The 20,986-nt window shown below is 44.5% G+C and overlaps 1 protein-coding gene across 1 annotated transcript in view; it reads left to right on the plus strand.

Annotated features, from left to right (window-relative positions):
- Positions 1-4,210: 4,210 nt before the first annotated feature.
- Positions 4,211-20,986, plus strand: part of LOC144790776 (G2/mitotic-specific cyclin-B3-like) — a 336,268-nt gene continuing 319,492 nt past the window's right edge. Inside the window, exons 1-2 of the mRNA XM_078665471.1 lie at positions 4,211-4,419; positions 4,742-4,867. Of these exons, the coding sequence (XP_078521597.1) occupies positions 4,778-4,867 (90 nt within the window). The 5' untranslated portion in view covers positions 4,211-4,419; positions 4,742-4,777. The remainder of the gene's footprint in view (positions 4,420-4,741; positions 4,868-20,986) is intronic.

Below are 20,986 nucleotides of genomic sequence, written 5' to 3' on the forward strand. Positions count from 1 at the left end.
CCTGTTTTCCATCGGTATTCCCCAATTATTTATTTTTTCATTGGTTTTGGCTTTTCTTAGTACAGGGTTCCATTTAGTTTTCAACATAGTTGGATTTAAGGTGTTACTTTTCTTTGTATAGAAAAAATCCAACGTTAATGGCACAATTTCCGTTGTTCTGCGCTGGGGGGGGGTATATGTTAGCTAGTATATTTGGCAGAACTTCTGGATCGGTGAAATGCAGCACCACACAATCCCCCTTACATTTTTTGGTACCACCCCCGATCCATTCAACTCTCCTAGCTTTGATTATTTCTTGTGCCAACTGATCCCTGCCTCCTTGCGAAAAAGCCATGTTCCCTGATAGCCAGTGAAGAGATTTATTTATTAAAGAGGGAATGTTCTCTACTTGCCCTCGCTCCAGCTGAGGGACATTTGCTAAGACTAATATTAGTGGAGAAGCCTCAACAACTAATTCTACAGCCCCCTTAGCTAGCTTGGCATCTTCTTTACTACATGTGTGGCTCGGCCCTGCATTGTTCCCTAAATTAGTATCTGGATCTAAGTCTCTTAACCCCCCCCCTCCCGTGATCACAGCTCTCCAAAATGGTCATGGGAGTATCTACTAAAAGTTCTTGTCTGGGGCAGTTTGGGTAAATTTAGATTCGACTCTAAGTACTTTTGGTAATGAAATTTTCATGTTCTCCTCTAGTGATTTTTGCAGGAGAACCCCTAGTCTATTCACCTCTTCTGACAGATGGTCAATTTTATTTAAGAGTGGTTTGGTTATTGTTTTAATCTTATTATCTATGGCATTTAATAGCTTTTTAAATTGCTCATCATCCATGTGTACCTTCCCTTCTATCGGAACCCTTGTGTCATCTATACTATTTTTCTCGGGGGACACATTGGGGCGTTTTTTACTTGATCGGAGGCCACCCCGTTTGGATATATTCTTCTCCTCCCCCTTTGTTGCTCTCGGTGCTGGGACTGGTGCAGGGGCCTCCTCTTCTATGGAAATTATTTCTTTATCTTGTATACTCTCAAGAGCTGGTTGGTCTATGACCACCAGAAGTTGGGTCAATGGAATGTCCTCCTGGGTCTGAAACACCTCATTTCTGATATCAAGAGCAGGGGTAGGTGGTAGCGTATTATCAAAGTGCAGGTCAGGTGAATGGCTCAACCCCAAAGAAGATCTCCTGTCATAATTGATTTGGACAACTTTCTGTACCATGTAATTGTCTATGGTATTGATGGGGGCAGTCACTTTTGATTTTGACATTTTGTTGATTAGCTTTCCAATTAGTGTATAGGCAGGTACGCGACGTGTCAGTCAATAGAGGTAATTAATACTCTTACAATTACGCAAGGAGGAATGATACTTACTTTAAATATTTGTACAGCGTTCAGGGCCCTGCCCCTGCCTCTTCCTGCCGATGAGGGCCGTTGAGGGCCCGCCCTTTGCCCGTCCTGGCGCTCTCTCGGTGTCAGAAAGCGCGCCGCCGCGTAGGCTGCCGGGAGTTGTGGTCCCGGAGCGGCGGCGCGTGTAGTCAGCTGCGGTTTGACTCCTGGCGGTGGCAGCGTGCTACAGGATGCCTGTTTGCCTCTGGATGACTCTTGGAGGTGGCGGCAACTTGCAGGTAAGTGCTGTTCCTTTTTTTGTGCTCTCCCCCGCTCTGCCGGTCGTTGCGCCGCTTATCAGCGCCTCCTGGCGCTCTCTCGGTGTCAGAAAGCGCGCCGCCGCGTAGGCTGCCGGGAGTTGTGGTCCCGGAGCGGCGGCGCGTGTAGTCAGCTGCGGTTTGACTCCTGGCGGTGGCGGCGTGCTACAGGATGCCTGTTTGCCTCTGGATGACTCTTGGCGGTGGCAGCAACTTGCAGGTAAGTGCTGTTCCTTTTTTGTGCTCTCCCCCGCTCTGCCGGTCGTTGCACCGCTTATGAGCGCCTCCTGGCGCTCTCTCGGTGTCAGAAAGCGCGCCGCCGCGTAGGCTGCCGGGAGTTGTGGTCCCGGAGCGGCGGCGTGTGTAGTCAGCTGCGGTTTGACTCCTGGTGGTGGCGGCGTGCTACAGGATGCCTGTTTGCCTCTGGATGACTCTTGGCGGTGGCGGCAACTTGCAGGTAAGTGCTGTTCCTTTTTTTGTGCTCATGTAACTATAATTGCGAGATTTCACTGGTTTTGTAAGAGTGTAATCTGAGCCTAACTATAACATCCCTGTAACGCATGGGTACTCATAGTACGGCCCGCGGGCCGTCAGCGGCCCGGCAAGCCTTCCCTGGCGGCCCACGGACCTTGCAGACATTTTACCCGTGTTAAAAAAAATTTAAAATTACAGTGTCTGCAAACACTGGGGGCCGAGACTCTGCTGCTCTGTGGGGGCCCGGCATTCCGTGATAGTCAGAGTGGAGCTGCAGGGGTAGGGGCGCTAAAAGGTGAAAGACAAAAGCCTCATTAACATACAAATGGTATTTTAAAGACCTGTGAAGCGCTCGTGCGGCTGTTTGTGTGTGTGTGCCCTGAAGCTGTCTCACCTCGGGCACAGACAGGCAAGGAGAGATGAAGAGGGTGACGGAGGGAGGTAGAGGGAGAAAGACAGAGGGAGTGAGAGAAAGGGAGGGAGACAGAGGGAGAGCGAGGGAGGGAGGGAAAGGGAGGCAGAGAGAGGGAGAGCGAGAGAGGGAGGGAAAGTGACGCATACAGAGGGAGAGCGAGGGAAGGAAGGAAAGGGGGAGGAAAAGGGAGTCAGACAGAGGGAGAGTAAGGGAGGGAGGAGGGTGACAGACAGAGGGAGTTAGGGAGGAGGGAAGGAGGAGGGTGACAGAGGGAGGAAGGAGGGTGACAGACAGAGTGAGTGAGGGAGGGAGGAGGGGGACTGACAGAGGGAGGGAGGAGGGTGACAGAGGGAGGGAGGGAGGGAGGAGGGTGACAGAGGGAGGAAGGAGGGAGGGGGAGGGTGACAGACAGAGGGAGGGAGGAGGGCGACAGAGTGAGGAGGGAGGGGGAGAGTGACAGACAGAGGGAGGGAGAAGGGTGACAGACGGAGGGAGGAGGGAGGGGTAGGGTGACAGACAGGGGGAGGGAGGAGGGCGACAGAGTGAGGAGGGGGACAGAGTGAGAAGGGCGACAGAGTGAGGAGGGCGACAGAGTGAGAGAGGGAAGGAGAGAGACAGAGAGGGAGAAGGAAGGAGAGAGAGGGAGAAGGAGAGGGAAGGAGAGAGAGGGAGACAGAGAGGGGAGGAGAGAGAGGGGAGGAGAGAGAGGGAGACAGAGAGGGAAGGAGAGAGAGGGAGACAGAAAGGGAGAGGGAAGGAGAGAGAGGGAGACAGAGAGGGAGAGAAGGAGTGAGACAGTCTGAGTGAGAGAGAGGGAGAAATAGGGAGAGAGTTTGAGAGAGAGGTTGAGAGAGGGAGAGAGAGGGAGATAGAGGGAGAGAGAGAGATGTGTGTATGCCGGGTCTGGTGGCTCAGTGGACGAAGGCGTCCGCTGCAGGGACCTGTGTTCAACCTCATGGTCACAGTTTTTTGTTGTTGCTCTAGCCCCGCCCCCTCCTCCACTGACCCCGCCCCCACCGGTGCGGCCCTCGGACACAAACCACACTGTAAATTTGGCCCCCGAGAGGAAGTTTGTGAGTACCCATGCTACCCACCTTTGTTTTTTTGCAGTGAATATCTATGAATGTCGAGAGAGAGTGCTTACCACCCTGACGAAGTGTTAAAACACTTTGCGGTAAGTAGTATGCTACTCTGAAACTCAAGATTAGAGTTAAATGGTTAAAGCAAACTACAAGTACCAGAATTCAACTGGAACAGCATGTTATCTCTTTATAAGCCAATTCTCACTGTCATCCCACACATTTCAGGCAATGCAAATGATATATATGTTCTAACAAACAGAAAATTAAGAGGAATAGCAGTATTTTTGTTTCATATTTTTTGTTCAGCATAAAAGCACCCGAAGATACACATTTCAAAAGAAGACTTATTTTAAAACTTCATTTCACTTGGAAGCGTGGTTCTAAAGATGCCATTCCATTAACAGAAGTTCTGGACCGGATCCCTAGCACCTTGATGACATGGAGCTAATAGGATGACCCTGTTAACACCCGAAGCTTAAGTTTTGACAATTATATCAACACACATCTTGAATAAGACCATCATATAATATCTGAATACTATCGATGTGATTCCACCACTGAGTCCAGGGTGCACGCTTTGGAGCTCCAAAGATCCAGCCCCTGTCTTCCATCCTGCAGCAGGAGGCAGGCCCCTGCTCTGCCAGTTCCAAATTGAAAACTCGCGAGAGCGGAGGTGATCGGGGTAAAGCAGTTCGTTGCTGAATCACTGCTGAGCGTGTGCTTCGTTAACAGCAGGTGACGACTATTTGCTGAGCAGGGAGGTTTAAAGAAACAAAAACAAAAAACTCGACCAAATATTTGACAAAATAAGGTAAAGAAATGACAAGGATTATTTGTACATTAGCTAAATATTTGGAATATATATGGTTTGCGATTGCTAAAGGTTAAGCAACTGTTTCTTTCCTGTTCAATGAACAGCTTGTATGAACTGCGTTTTTAAGTTGGTCTATATTACTTCGCAAATAAAAGCATAACGTTTATTTTGTGAGAAAGCGAAAGGCGAATGTTTATCCTGTAGTGTAATTGTTTCCTTTAAATCTTTTTTACCTTTAACTCGCCCCTCTTCCTTGCATTGAGGTTGTGGGCGTTTTTAATTGGACATTAAGTATTCTGATATTTCCTCTCGTTTGCAGTGTTTTACTTTGGGCGGGCCACTGAAGAGCGAGACCATGAACGGAAAGCGTAGCGCATCGTTAATTCGACCAGCCTGCAGAAATAGCCCTAAGAAAAGAAGAATGCTGCAACGCCACATTGAACAGGTTTCTGTTTTCTCGTTTTTTTTCCTTCTTCACAATCTACCTTTGACACTTTTATATGGGAAGACTTCCAGCACCGACGAAAACTGCTGAAAAACATGAGACTTTTCCCAAGCCCTGTATTTAGGGAGGTATGCATGCACAGTAAGAGGGTCAGATAAGTCTGAGTAATTACAATTGTATTTAGCACTACTTTTATAGCTTTTATTAATACCCAAAGTTTGCATAACGCTCAATTGTATAGGTTCATAATAACTCGGAGCAAAAAAAAAAAAAAAATGTGACCTGCAGAAAACTGATTTCAGGTGCAAAAGCAGTAACACACTGATCTGTTATCTTATTGTAGTTATACTTTGGAAATTGCTGGGCACAAAAAGGTCTCTGCAGCTGCTGCCTTCACCTATAAGATATTGTAATCTGCAGTTTTTATATGACCTTTGCAATCAGTCAAAATAGATTAACGTCACATTTGTTCTGTATGCTAATTTATTTGGACAGAGTTTAAAAAAAAATCTAAGCTCACTGTCAATCTTATTTTCTTCGCTCCTCACCTTGTACCTCCACGCATTTCTGCTGCGATTGCTTGACCGCATTTAATGACATTCCACAGTAATACATTTCCATTTCCTTCACTCCGACAAACACAACAGGAATACAAGAAGTCTCGCTTTTACTCGGACTCTGTAGCTGACGTCTTTCCCTTAGCCACACCTGTTTCCCCAGGTTCAGATGGGTAGCTAGATGGCTCCATGTCGGAAAACAAATGTGTCCAGATCTGTTCAGTTTCCCAGGACCATTTGTGATTAGATCACCCACTGCAGGAATTTCGGCTTTGCATTTTAGGTCTGATTTTAATTTGGGATTTAAAGGACTTCAAGTTCCAGAATGCAAAGGGCAATTGAACCTTAAGAGCTATTCTGTCCTAGATCTGTGAATCTTAAAAGCTTTGTATACTTAGTGCTGGTATTTTTATTGTAGAAATATCCTGGGTTAGAACCCCTTTGAAGCAAAGATCAAATACAGCTCTTAGAGGGCACTGATGTGTTGAATGTCAGGTTGTCACTGAAAATGTGGAACTCCTCTGACAACCTGCAGCTGTGAAATATGCATTTCCATTTTTACATTCATCATGTCACTCCTGAATAAATCTCCCCTCGCTATTATCCTTATACATTTTCTTTCCTTTCATCGCGTTCAGTTTTATCTCCCATTTTCCAACTACCATCGTTTCTCAAGTCTATTGTTGCCCCTTTCGTAGGGTGATCGGGCGTCGCGTGTTTGCCGGGACAGTCCTGGCTGTTCCTCAATTGTCCTGGCAGATTTCAGCAAGCTTGGCTCATGTGCCGGTTTTCAGAGAGGGTCAACCGAAAACCAAGGGAGGCACGTTTCTATGTGTTCCAAAGCAGGATAAGTTAGCAGCTGTTCTCAGAAAGTAATTTAATTAACGGGTGTGATAGTGGGTTTAAAAATAACATTTTATTTATTTTCTTAAGTGCCTCGTCTGGTTTTCTGGTTGATGCGCTCAGTCATTCTGTGCCTTTTAGCTGATGGAAAAGTGTAGCCCTTCTATTTTGGTGAAATGTCGTGTTTTTATTTTTTTTTATTTTTATATTTTGCTTGGCCTAACTCAGTTTCTCTCCCTTTCCTCACGTTTTTGTCCCTTGTCTTCCTGCAGTAGCCGCCTGTGGGTAACGTCTGAAAATGCCCATTACCGTGAGCCTATAGCTAGTTTGTCACTTGCACATATTAATATAAAAAAAAAACGTCAAGACACAGGTGGCATCATTGTATATTTATTGGCAATTGATACAGTTGCGTATTTCATTTTAGCAATAATTCCTTGTTACTTTGACATTGATCGTAACCAGATCTGAGAGAAGCCACGTGGCCGAGGCCGACCACTACCTTTCCATACCCCTATAGTGAGCAACCCTGGATTAGATCTATCGGGTGAACAAGGCATCAGGGTCAACCTTTTTCCTTCAGCCGGAATGATTGCCAATGCCAACTCCAAGCTATGGGTCCACTGTTTTGCTATTCCAAACAATTACATCATCCGGAAACGCACCCTTTTCACTACCATCTCCCAAAAAAGTCTCCTCTGCATCTTTCTACTATCCACATCTGTTTCACCATTGCTACATTTCTGCCTAAAAACAGTACACTATTAGCTTTTTTTTTTTACTAGCTGCTGCTCAAAACGTTTCGCTTATGTCACAAAATACCGGAATATTTCCAAATTCTATCCTGCACCCCCGTTTTTTTGTCCTGCATTCATAACTGTGAGCCATTCTTTCACACTCATTTGAACCTCTCAATCTTGCCCCTTTTTCATGTTGACTGGAAATAGAATTAGTGCAATTTGCCTTCTCGAATAAGGAAGGTGACAGTTTTCGTAGAGAACTTTACACCTCTGTAAGCTATAACCCCCAAAACGTATCCACTGAACACTATCTCAGGACGCCATTGCCTTTCCTGATATGACTACCTTAAATTGGCCTTTGGCCACTTCGGAAACTAATAGAAGCAAACATACCTTTTATTCCCATGTATTAATCTGAACAGCCATATTTATGTGAATAGTTACTTCTGCTAAGACACTGCTGCAATTTTACTGGCTCCACCCATATTCTCGTTTCCCTTCTGCCCGAATTTTACAAGGGACCGATGACCAAGATGGCGACCGAAATGTCAATTTAAGACCAAAAGGAAGCTAATAAAGATGAGCAAATACTGACGAAATATGCTGTTATTAGCAGTGTTGATAGCAGTGTATGCTTCATCAGTCTGCAACCAGAACAAACTGATACACATCTCTTTTGGAATCCCACAACATGGGCCATTACAGAAATCTATATTCTCTGAAATGATACCAGTCACTAAACTACAATTGGCGCTGACCAAAAAGGTAATACCTTCTGAATAATGCAAGCGTGTAATAGTCTTGTTGAGCCATGAGAATCGCTTGGAATCTCAGTGGTGTGCTTCTCTTACCTTACGGACATCACTGAAGACCTCACTGCTGGCAGTTTTGATCAAGAATGTTTTTGTTGTTTTTGTTAAGATGAAGTCTTTGTTTATGGCTCCTTTCAAGTTCTATCTCAAAAAATATATATATACTGTTCTTGAAACGCCCACTCTAACATCCAACCAGCGTAGAAAACAAAACGCGGCCCATCCAATTCTGTTCTTCAGGTTTATTTTAAAAATATATATTTTTAAGTCCTAACACCGAGTGCACCAACAGCGTGAGATAGCCTGCGCGTTTTGGCTGTAGCCTTCCACAGGGCCATGGAGATGTATTTGCAGCGTGCCCATTTAAAGGAGCTTACGCTCCAAAGCCACCTATTTCAACAAACTTTATTTACAATAAAGACATGTCCATTTTATCCAGTAAGACTTGATGTTTGGGGCACAGAGGTGTAGGTATTGAATTAAAATGAATTAAAATTAACGACACAAGTAACTGTAAAGTACCAACTTAATTTTTGAACTCAAAGGTCACCCATGTAATTCCTAAAGCAGTTACAGACCATTGCTCCTTTTTAGCACCACATTACAGTTGGTGTTCCATAATATTTACGTGTTACTACCTTTGAAAACCTTATGGTGTCCTTGAAATGTCACTGTATGAATTTTGATGTCAGTTGTATTAAAATGTAGGATTCTGAGCCTATATCTAGCCTTACAAAGTCTTCAACAGTTGCACCGCTCCTGTCTAATGATCCTCATCATCCACAGATTTTAGGTTTTATATTCCTAAAGTATGACGTTCTAATATATGTTATGCTGATTACCAGAGTCTTGCATCTGACCTTGTCGGGTACCACATGATTGCATTTCGAAGGTTGACCAATCATTATTGTGCAAAATTGTAGTTTTTGAAGTGCTTTGTGCTGACCTTTTTAGAGGTTATATTCAGATTGTATCGACAGGGTATGTATAATCTCCTGAAAGTGTGTGTGTGTGTGTGTGTGTGTGTGTGTATATATATATATATATATATATATATATATATATATATATATATTCACTGAAAAAACCATAGGTTATACACCATATATAGTTAGGAATTAGCATTTAAAAAACCTTATTTTACTCACACAAAACCATTGAAATTCCATATATTGTTAGTTGCACTAACTATATATCGCGCACCCGCAATCCACTGCTGATCATGTCACATATTACATCATTCATGATATGGTCAGTGACATCACTGATGACATCACTGATGACATCTCAAATGACATCACTGATGAGATCACTGATGACATCACTGATGAGATCACTGATGACATCTCATTTGACATCAATGACCACATCACTGATGATATCATTCATGTGACAATACAATGCATCTCCTCACATTTTAATATAACCTCTGTTTCACCCAGTGTTAAATACAGAGTATAATTTTTGAAACCATTGACACACCAATACTAGTTACTACATACGTACTCACTGATTCCTACGTCTACACACACATTCACTCATTCACCCATACAATCATTCATACATACAATCACTCATCTTTACAACACTATCATATGCACTCATACACCTATACAGACACTTACACTCTGCCACTCATCCATGGAGTTACTCACACACCTAGTCAGTCCTGTAAAGAATCAATCACACTTCCATTTTCTTGTCTATACAGTTAAACATAGAGCACCTTACATTTTCAAACATATACTAACACATACTTACTTTCTTATACAATCATTGATACAAGTACACATTGATCTGCACAGAGTCACACACCTCCCAGCCAGCCACACACACACTCAGTCTCCTATACAAATACTTGGACAATCAATCAATAACCCATATAGTTAATCATATAGCTACTGATCAACACATGCAGCAGTTTACAGAACAACAGACATAATGATGCACAAATTAAGACAGTTTAGTCACTAACCCATGCACTCAGTGAGACACATTTAATCACTCACTCATACATTCAGTCATGCACCTACTAAATCCTTCGTCCAGACACTTATACATCTACTCATTCTTCAATATGTAAAACATATTTAAACTTTACAGAAACACACAGTCACTGGATGATGTCATCAGTGATCTCATCAGTGATGTCATTTGAGATGTCATTTGAGATGTCATCAGTGATGTCACTGACCATGTCATGAATGATGTAATATGTGACATGATCAGCAGTGGATTGCGGGTGCGCGATATATAGTTAGTGCAACTAACTATATATGGAATTTCAATGGTTTTGTGTGAGTAAAATAAGGTTTTTTAAATGCTAATTCCTAACTATATATGGTGTATAACCTATGGTTTTTTCAGTGAATTTTCAAGGTTTTGTAAATGCTAATTCCTAACTATATATGGTCTATAACCTATGGTTTTTTTCAGTGAATTTCAATGGTTTTTTAATAGCAAATATCATAAGCTGTCGAATGTCAAGTACGTGGTAAGTAAAAACATTTTCGTGTTTATGCACACTGATCTGCTTTGAATGCTGCCCCCCACCCCTCATTTCTATTAGGAGTACTCTCTCTTTGCAGATAGTGAAGGGTAGTTAACGCAGCCCTTTGCCCCCTTTGTAATCCGTCGTGCCTGCTTCTCTCTCCATTTGATTGATTGTTCTCTTTGGTTCATTCTCTATTTACAAACAAGCACAGAGTCGCAATACTCTGTTTAGTCTTTGCAGATAGCGAAAAATCGTGTAAAAAAACAAAAGGAATCGAGCAAAATCAGTAGGCCACTAATGGGATCTCTTTTTGACCTCGCTAAAATAGAAACATTAGGAACAACCTGTTGAAAATAGCAATGCGTATGTATATAAGCGGCGTTCATTTGTGTTCACAGTACCCCTTGTTGATTGTTTCAATCGAGCATTGAATTGTTCGAAGTTAATTCTCTTAAGGATCTTCTCTACCTGCAAACGAGGAAGAATAGGAATATTCTCTCTCCCTTTGCAGATAGTGAAGGGTAGGTAACGCAAGCCTTTAACACGTCGTACCTATTTCATTCCTCATTGATTGATTGATTGTCCGAACATTGACTGTTTGGGAATTAGTTCTTTTTGGAGGTATTCCCTGTTTGCAAATAAACGTAGGAAAATCTTTGCAAGTAGTGAAAGGGTACGTAATGCGGACCGTTCTCCCCCGTTGTAATCTGTCATGCCTATCTACTCCCCACTGATTGATGCACCTTTTTCACCCGGACCATTTACTAGAGATACGTCATCTGGCCCGACCAGAGAGCACCCCTAGTGAAAAGGACATATGCAATAATAACGAAGTGATCACTGTATCCTGTTAACAGAAACTTTACCATGAAACAACCTGGAAAGAAAAAAATAGGAAAACGAAAATCAGTAGGCCACTGATGAACATGAACTTTTATTAAACAACGAACAAAAACGATAACATAACGTAATGATAAAACCTATTAATGTCCTAGAAACAAGAAAACGTTAAAATATGCCAGTGGTGAGAGACCAGAAAAACAGTAAGAGAAACCAAATCACCCCTCGCTGTCCCACCGCCTGCCACGCCAAAAAAATCGATAGACTAGGGAAAATGCAAGTCAGTAGAACATCCACCCCCACTCTGGAAACTTCCAAGGTGGGGCAGGGTTCCGGCTACGCCCAGCCGGGAGCAGCCCATATAAGGCAGGTCCTGCTGCCACGCCTCGGCCAGGAGATCCTAACGTAGGGTGTAGCCGGAGGAGAGGCCGAGGCCAGCGGGACCCGGCCAGGGGATTGCCTTTACAACGCTGAACAGTTGCAGGGGGGGGGAATGTCTCCTCGACCCTCCCCTCTCTCTCCCAGTCCGGCCGCGGTGGCCCTTGAGAGTTGTAGGTAATCCCGCCACATGCTCTTCCGGTCCGACCACCAACGGTCGGGGGGCCGAGGCCGACGGGATCCGGCTGCAGCCGATAAACCAAGAAACCCGTTCATGGGGCCAGAGCCAGGGGCGTCTGGCCGACATCCACCGGAAGCCCGGCCCGAAGACGGACGGGACACTTCTTTCTTTTATAATGGCTGCGACAACACTGGGGGGGGATGTCTTGCACATGCCTCCGACCCCCCCCCCCCTCGTCCTCATCGCCTGGTCCGGCCATAACAAATCTCAAGCGAGACGCCGTGGGGTGCACTGGGAGGGAGAGACGGTGCGAACAGGCCTCTCCCGCCTCCCCAGGTGGAGGCTTCCCAGCTGCACCCTCAGCGCTCCAGGCGCCCGGAAAAGGGTTCTTCCACTGTGGCCATGCTGCAACGTCTCGCCCGGCAGGGTGGAGCCCGTCCGCTCATGTGACCCCGCGATCGCCGGTAGCTGCCGAACTCTCAAAATGGCGGTCGACCTGGCAAGAGTGGGCCCAGCATAAAGAAATGGCCCGGTCACTGGTTGACTCCACCACCGTAGTCCTCCACGACCTTGAAGATTCTAGAGGAGCCGCGGGAGTCTCCGACCCCCGATGGGGAATGACTGCCATGATCGCCCGTGGAGTGACGAAACTGTATCCGCGGGACGTCGGCGCTCCCATGCTGGCGCCAGCCTCACTTTGAATTACTAGAATCCTGCAGACCTCACTTCCGGTGAAAGCACAGTGTGACCCGGTAGCAAAAATTATTGCACCCCCTCCCCTTTTTGACTGATAGTTCAAACCACCGATCCTTTCCTTTGCCCTTTTAACGGAACTTTGGACTGCCTCCCCCTCTTTTACATTTTCTAGAGAAAACAAAACATTAACCACTACATTAGCATAGCAGTTGACACCAGAACTGTTTTCAAATTGAAAACCAACAACATCTTCAACAGAATCCTTTTTGTTTCTGCTGTGACCCTGCTACAGCACAGGCATTGTCTCCAGCAGTAATTCTGCAATGCCGGTAAGAATAGCTGTGGTGCCTACTGGACTCACTCACCCCCGCGGCGCCCCACGCCGTTTTTTGCTGGGCGGCAACTTACTAGACATCACTTTCGTGCCATCTAGATTTCAGCGCGTTCTGCTGCCTTGGAACTATTCGCACAACAGACCGCTACTGACAAGAATATTTCATTATTGGTGCTGTCAATTTCAATAAATCTATTGGATAATTCAAAAGAAATTGCCACGGTCTCTTCGTTGTTTAAATGTTTTTGTTTTCTTGTATATATTTGTTATTAAAGTTTTATATTCCTACTACTTTGTTGAGTGCTATATATTTTTAATGTGACACATAATTGTAAAAACTTTGATGTACAAAGAGTCATTCCTGGAATCTTCCGCTTCAGGCTCGGTCCCCTCCCCAATCACAATATAGGATGGTTTTCAGATAGTAGGAACACGTGTGGTGTGACGGATCTCATCGGGTGTGGGCCTTGATCTACTATAACTCCTTTGAAGAGGGGTGATTCTTTACAGCTGGGGCCATAAACTACATCTGCAGGGCTAGCTGATAGCCTGGACAATCGGACACAGAGAAAGAGGAGTGTCAGAGGGTGCGGTAGTGAATAGGGCGAAAGGGAGGTGTCGGGCGGGCACAGAGTGTGATTCTCAGGGAAGAGCAGCGCAGATGGGGGGAGGTTTATTGCCCATGCATAAGACAGAGAGCGGTGGTGACCAGTGCCTAGGGAAGATGCTTGCGTGGGTGAGGAGCCATGCTACGAATCGACAGCGTGCAGAGAGTGGGTCTGGTCAAGACATCTAAAATGGCTGCCGTGCACGACAAAAGTGTGGCATTTCAAAAAAGGCAAGATGGCGCAGACAATGTTTTTCAACACTTCCTCATTTCCTTCGAATCGAACGTTAACAGACGTTGGGGCATATTACCAAAGTTAAGCGATATTTATCGCTAACGATGCTTACCAACCAATTTTTTACCACTAAGCATCGTCAGAAATTATCGAAGATAAACCTTGCTATTATCAAGGTTTATCGCAAATGCGATAATAAACGGCCGCAATGCATGAATATCGCTAAAAACTCAGCGATATTCATGCATTACCGAGCTAATGCTCTTAGCCATGTTATCCACCTCCCATTGGATAACATGGCTAAGAACTGCTCAGGGCAGGTGTTACTTTTTGGAGATATTCGCGCTTAGCGCGAATATCTCCAAAAGTTGGTAATAGGAGATAGATATCTTGCATGTTGTAATGCAAGTTATTGTGGTATATGGAACTCATACCATAATCTCTCAGGAAAGCAGAAACTGATCCTTTTGGGACCGCCTAAAAAGGCCTAGGGGGTGAGGAGTACTCTACTTTGCCCCCTTTTCACGTTCCGAACTATTTTATTTTACTCTCTTCTGTAATTACACAAAATGGCAGCGATAAGATGCATCGGAGACACACAGTGAGAGAAAGGAGGCCGGAGATGAAGAAGAGATGTCAAATACACATTGGAGATAATATAGTGGCAGAAGGGAAGTAAATATGAGTAAACTTACCATGTAACATAAAAATGTTGCACTCTATACTATAAGTCTCATTTTATACTACAATCACTTCGCTACAACCTCATAAATTAAAAATAAAAATGAATAATGTCTCAAACAATTTTTGATTTCTAAATATAAATTTATTCTTCAGAATTTTCTAAATTTGAAAGAACTAGTAACATGTCCTCATCAGCAATGTCCTCATTAAAAGTCTCCAATGATGATTCTTGTAACTCTATGGTCTCCAAACACTCGATAAATTCGCCATCAAGAGATTGATCAAAAAAATCATTCAAGTCATCTCCTCCTTGTGACAATATTTCATTATTGGTGCTGTCAATTTCAATCAATGTAGTGGAATCATTCAAGTCATCTCCTCGTGACAATATTTCATTATTGGTGCTCTCAATTTCAATCAATGTAGTGGAATCATTCAAGTCATCTCCTCCTTGTGACAATATTTCATTATTGGTGCTCTCAATTTCAATCAATGTAGTGGAATCATTCAAGTCATCTCCTTGTGACAATATTTCATTCTTGGTGCTGTCCATTTCAATCAATCTAATGGAATCATACAAGTCATGTCCTCCTTGTGACAATATTTCATTATTGGTGCTCTCAATTTCAATCAATGTAGTGGACAATTCAAAAGAAATTGCCACGGTCTCTTCATTGTGAGCCATTTTATTTTGAAATTGCTTGCTGTAAATTGCAGAAAAAAATAATCACTTTCATTTATCGTTTTTAGTAATACATAATATAAAACTAACTTTATCAAGTATTTAGTATAACAGAAGGACTGCAAATAAATAACAGAAAACATTTTTCAAATTATCTTCAAGTGTACAACATAGTTCCCCTTACAAATTAACAACTCACCTTTTTAAAAGTAGCAGAAGTGTTAGTACTGTGTAAATCAAACACCAGAAATTCACCACCAAAAATTCCTCACAAATGTACCTCTGACAGTAGTATCACAAAATGGCTGTGGTTTCCTCTCATTTGACATATATACATAACCAATTAACTTTCATCACACACAAATACAAAACCAAAGTAACATTTTAATTGGTTCTAAATTTCAACACTTTCAAATGTGTTTTCCCCATGCAATTTTCCATAGGACATTTACATACGTCTACAGCCTGAATGGCTGAACGGAATTACACCAAACTTGGCAAAATGGTACATCAAACCTAAGAGGTCAGGAAGGATCTACTATGCCCCCTTATGGTCATTTCCCCCTTCGCTTTGGCCTCCTCTTGTCTCTCAATCCTACCGAGAGACAAGATGGCGGCCGCTACGGACTGTTTGGAATGTTGACAGACGCCGGAGAACCAATCAGCTTCGCAAAGCTCCGTAACGCGAAAAGTACGCGAAGCGGAGCGCTGTTACAGATATATATCTTTTTTTGAACGTTAATTTCTCAAAATCCACTGGAGCACATATATTGAGACCTAGCAAAGGCACATCAGGCTACCAGTCCCTAATATTTTGCCAAGTTTCGTGCAAATCCATTCAGCCGTTCGATTATTAATATTTTTTTTTTTTTTTTGCCCCGCGGGGCCCTTTTAAAACCTCCACATCAAACCTAGGGGGTCAGCGAGGATCTACTATGCCCCCTTATAGTTATTTCCCCCTTTGTTTTGACCTCCTCTTGTCTCTCGATCCTACCGAGAGACAAGATGGCGGCCGCTACGGACTTTTTGGAATGTTGACAGACGCCGGAGAACCAATCAGCTTCGCTTCACAAAGCTCCGTTGCGCGAAAAGTACGCGTCCTGGGACGCTGCCAGGTCCGCTGTTACAGATATATATCTTTTTTTAAACGTTAATTTCTCAAAATCCACTGGAGCACATATATTGAGACCTACAAAAGGCACATCGGGCTACCAGTCCCTACAATTTTGCCAAGTTTCGTGCAAATCCATTCAGCCGTTCGGGCTAAAAGTGAGGCCAACCGCCCTATGGAAAACTCAATGTTAAAAACACGTTTTGGGACCCCCCTTTTTTCTCGGCCCCCCCCTTGACGAACCCCCCCCAAATTTTCAAGGGCTGCTCAGAAACAAAATGTGCCATTTTCCTGAAAATTTCAGCCAATTCCGTCCACAAACGCCAAAGTTATTAGACATAGAATTTTCAAAAATCCCATAGAGAAAAAATCCTAACTATATATACCTACTGGCGACCGCCAGTAGGTAATAAATATATAAATATATAAATATATATATATATATTTTATGTTGTATACCAATTTCTTTCATCTTTATTCTGCATCGTTTCTTTACTTAACTATGTATACGTATGGTTGTACTGGTTAATATGAATCGAACTATAGGATCTGTTTTTGCACTACTGCATTATGCACTTTAATAATGACTACTAGTCTTTTTCCCCCTCTATGAGAGAAATGGGAGGGTTCTAAATTGTGTCATAGTATTTATGGGTGATGTTTTTCCTGGCACGTCATGTGATCAAGGCCGGGGCGACCCGGCTGAAACGCGTCATGTTGTGAGAAGGCTACAATAAACTGCACTAATTTCTAATCCTTTTGTGGTGGTCCGTTCCTGTGGAGGTGAAGGAGTTCGCTTTTTCTACTCAGGATTTTGGTTCTCATATATATGTTGTATACCAATTTCTTTCATCTTTATTCTGCATCGTTTCTTTACTTAACTATGTATAAGTATGGTTGTACTGTGGTGTTTTTCACGTGAATCTGAACACTTTAGGTCGCTAGTTTCTATCTGTTTAATTTCAGTAGATTCAATAGACATTTCAGTTACTTTAAGTTAGTTACAAACACCTGTTGCCCAGAGTCTGTTGTGCACTGTGGGAGTTGGCCACATGGCCTCGTTGCAGCTAGGTCCTGCGCCCAACCTAGTTTTCTATCTATCTGCTAGTCAGGATTCCAAGCAAACACAGGCAGTATATCATGCTTGGGTGCTGTAAACTGTTAAAGATTGGTCAATGGATGTTTGAGATTAGACGGCTAACTGCATGAGATAATGTACTCATTTCCTTGTATGAACGTCGGGCAGACTCCTGTTTAGGGTCCTTCATGGCTCAGTCTGCCCGGCAATGTGTCATTAATTGATTGTATTACTCATGTTACTTACCAGTTTGCATTCATATTTATTCCTCACGTTTTCTGTGTTTTCACTCTTAAGTTCCATCTGTCCACTCCCTTCTTTGTTCGCTAGTTCCCTTTACCTGTTGTTGGTATGTTTGCACTTGTAGTTCTATATGATCGGTGAGCTTGTAGCTTGGTCAGGAGCTCAGCGCGGCAACTTCTGCTCCCACAACTGGTATTGTGTTCCTTGATCTGTGATTCCCTGTTCTTGCTGGCTGGTTAGATCTATTCACCTGTTCTGTTTTCCAGCTAGTGAGGGTAAACTTTCTAGCTGTTTAAAAGCTAGTGTAACATCTTTGTTGCACAGTGCCATCCCTTGATTGGGATACTTTTATCTGGGAGCAAGCTGTTATTGGTGTATGGTTGTATTGATTTGTATTGGGCACTACCCGAGAGGATATCCAGGCGCTTGGGCAGGTGTGTAGTTCCCATGGTACATGCACAAAAAGCTAAGTCTTCTGCTTCTTGCATAACTGTTGAAGTGTGGTGGAGGCTCTGATGTGTTGAGGGAGGTCGTTTTGTATCTTTGTTGTGATGTAGGAGAATTGGCAACCATCGTTTTTTGCTTTTGCTTTTGCGGACACAGGGAATGTTTGTGACTGAGGCAGAGAATAGGTGTTTGGTGTGTTGGTGAAACCGTAGGTGGCTGTTCAGATATTCTGGTCCTGTGTTGTGTAGGGCATTGTATGTGTGTTTGTGAAGTTTGAATTGGCTGCCCCTGTGAATGGGGAGTCATTAAAGCTTCTTGAGGTACGGTGTGGTGTGGGAGGTCAAGTAGGAGTCTTCCAGTGGTGTTCTGGATGGCCTGTATTCTGTGTAATAGTTGTTTGGAGATTTCAGCATAGTGTGTTGCGGTAGCCCAGCCTGCTGATGAGTGCTTGAGTGGCTGGCTGTCTGGTGTTCTGAGGTAACCATTTGAAGATTTCTTGCGTGGTCTGTGGGTGTTGGTCCTAGCTCCAGCAGCAACAAGGTGGAGTCTTATAGGGAGCTCTTGTTGCCAAAGACCAGTACTTCCGTCGTCTTGGAGTTGAACTGCAGGCAGTTAGTTTGCATCCATTCTGCTTCCATGGTCATGCAGTTGAAGTTGGTTCTGGTGGTGGTTGTCGGTTGTCGGTTGTCAGTCTGAGCTTGTGCATTCTCTTGTTGTTTTGCTAGTTATTTTGCTCTGTTTTGCTTGCTCGCGATCCCTTTTGCTTGCTCGCGCTCCCTTTTGCTTGCTTGCGATCCCTTTTGCTTGCTCGCAATCCCTTTTGCTCGTTCCCGATCCCTTTTGCTTGTTCACTCTTGCACGCTCGCTCTTTTGCACTCCCTTTTGCTTGCTTGCTCTCTTTTGTACTCTCCCTCGCTCTCACCCCCTCCGCGTGCTCTCTCCCCCCCATGCACGCGCTGCACGTTCTCTCCCCGCTAGCTCTCTCTCTCCCGTGCGCTTGCCCAAGGGGTAGCTTCCTTTTGCAGAAAAAGAACATCCCTGGTGTCTAGTGGGGCATTCATGCTCCGTGATCGTGAAGCAGAAATGCCCTGCATTGAGACATCAGGGGAGAGGAAATACTCTCTCCTCTCCCGATGCCTCAAGACATCCTAATTTGGCCCCCCGCCCAGCCGGAGACTAAAAACCTGCCTCCTCCTCTGGACGCGCTGGAAAGAAATGATTTCCAGCGCGTCCAGCACTTCCTGATGACGTCAGCGTGCGCCGACGTCATGGGGAAGCGTGGAGGGGGTCGGGGGTGGCTGCCATCCCCCTCTGTGGGGGCAATATCAATGCCCCGGGGGGAGCACCAGCGCTTCCCCCAGGGGCTGCGCTCATGACGGAGCGGTTCCGTCATAAGCACAGCCCAACCGATGCTCATGACGGAACCACTCCATCATGAGCATTGAAGGAGTTAAAGAAATTTCCAATTGTGTATGTATGTGTGTGTGTGTACAAAGAGAGATGCGGGGGATCCGTGTCCCCTTCCAATCGGATTGCCTACCAACACTTCAAACACTATTTTTCAGTCCATTTCTAAGTGTTTTTTTATTCTATTGTCGAACTGTAATGTCCCTGTAACCTTTAGATTTTTAAGTTGGTAAAAAAAAATATAATATGCATACATTGTTGTCAAAACGTTAAATTACATAGTCTTGGCGTTCTGTTGGTTTCCTGCCAACTCTTACCAGACAAACCTTTAAAATATATGTTTCTTTTTTAGGAAAGATTCCTTTCATAGATGTGCAATGGCCAGGGTCAGATTGATGCACCACGCTTTGGGTACATATGTTTAGAAACTGTACTCAAATTCCATATTCTGCTGTGAGAACCTTTACTGTGTGCTTGAACAATTTAATAACTTAGTAAATATGAAGAATTTCTTATAACCCACTGGAGTTTATTCCTTATCCAGTCACCTACCTCTACATTCATTTTGGCAGCATTCCTACCATCAAAAATCTTCTATTGCCTAACTTGAATTTTCTTTTCTCAAATTCTCCAGCTCCTCTCAGCAGAAATGTTGATACAACTTTTGTGCCAATGCATCTACCCAGTACCTATTTTTAAATTTTGGTTTCTGTCTCTGAATATCTCAAAGGGAGTTTTCACAGTGGTTTGTTGAGAAGCTAGCCTGTGAGATTAAATCCTTTTGAGTAATTCACTTTTCTATAAAAGTTCTGCGACCCTGGTCTATTGTGTACTTGTGTTCACTGTATGATGGAACCTCTCCACCATGTCATTACGTTTGGCTGATACAGAGCTCCGTTCTTGTGTACAATCTTTAGTAGTTCCATCGGTACGCCTCTGCCCACAACCTCCCCAACCAAATGACACACAGACAAGTATGTTGGGATGAAGAAGTTGCAGGTTTATTTGTAGTACAAATAACAGAATGGGTTAACTGACAGGCGACCCCCTACACCCTGCAACCCCTTGTTGCAGGGCGCCTGAAGTTGAGCCAAAGAATGGACACCAGCGGGCATAGCCCGGTGTGGTACCTGGGAGGAAATCCTCCCACCGGCGGACCTATCGTCCACCCACCCCACCCTCCGGACAAGGGAGAGTTAACTCACACCTTCTCCATCCGGGCGGGGCGTTATCAGCAAGCCCCCGGTTGCTCAGGCTTACAACCGCCCTACGGACTAACGGGGCGCCGTCGAAACCAAGTCCCCAAGAAGGGCCCCTTGGATTATGTATGACTCAGCATGGTGCGTTTCGCACTGGGGCTTCAGGTCCTGTTCCTGCGCCTGTCCTGTATGGGGATCACCTTGTAACTCCTCCTGCAACAATAGAAAACATAAATACATTATTACTGACCCCCCCTCCCCACTTCTCCCCTTTTCAGCAGGTGAGCGGCAGGGAGGGGAGCTGAAGAGCGCTGGCCTCGCACCCGTCGGGGGATGGGAGGGGGCTGGGAGGCCTAAAAGACCTTACGGCTGGCGAGGAGCAGCCCAAGGAGCGACCGACTAGTGTAGGGGGCAGCAGCAAAGAGGGCGCGAGGTGGGAGGGGCTACCTTATATCCTGTCCCGGGGGATGCCCTTTCCTTAGTAGTTGATGCCCCCCACCACCTCCACCCACCGGAATGGGCGGACGGCTCCCCACGGCCCTACTACGGGG

Source organism: Lissotriton helveticus, chromosome 11 (genome assembly GCF_964261635.1).
Source record: "Lissotriton helveticus chromosome 11, aLisHel1.1, whole genome shotgun sequence".
In the NCBI taxonomy this organism is placed as follows: domain Eukaryota; kingdom Metazoa; phylum Chordata; class Amphibia; order Caudata; family Salamandridae; genus Lissotriton; species Lissotriton helveticus.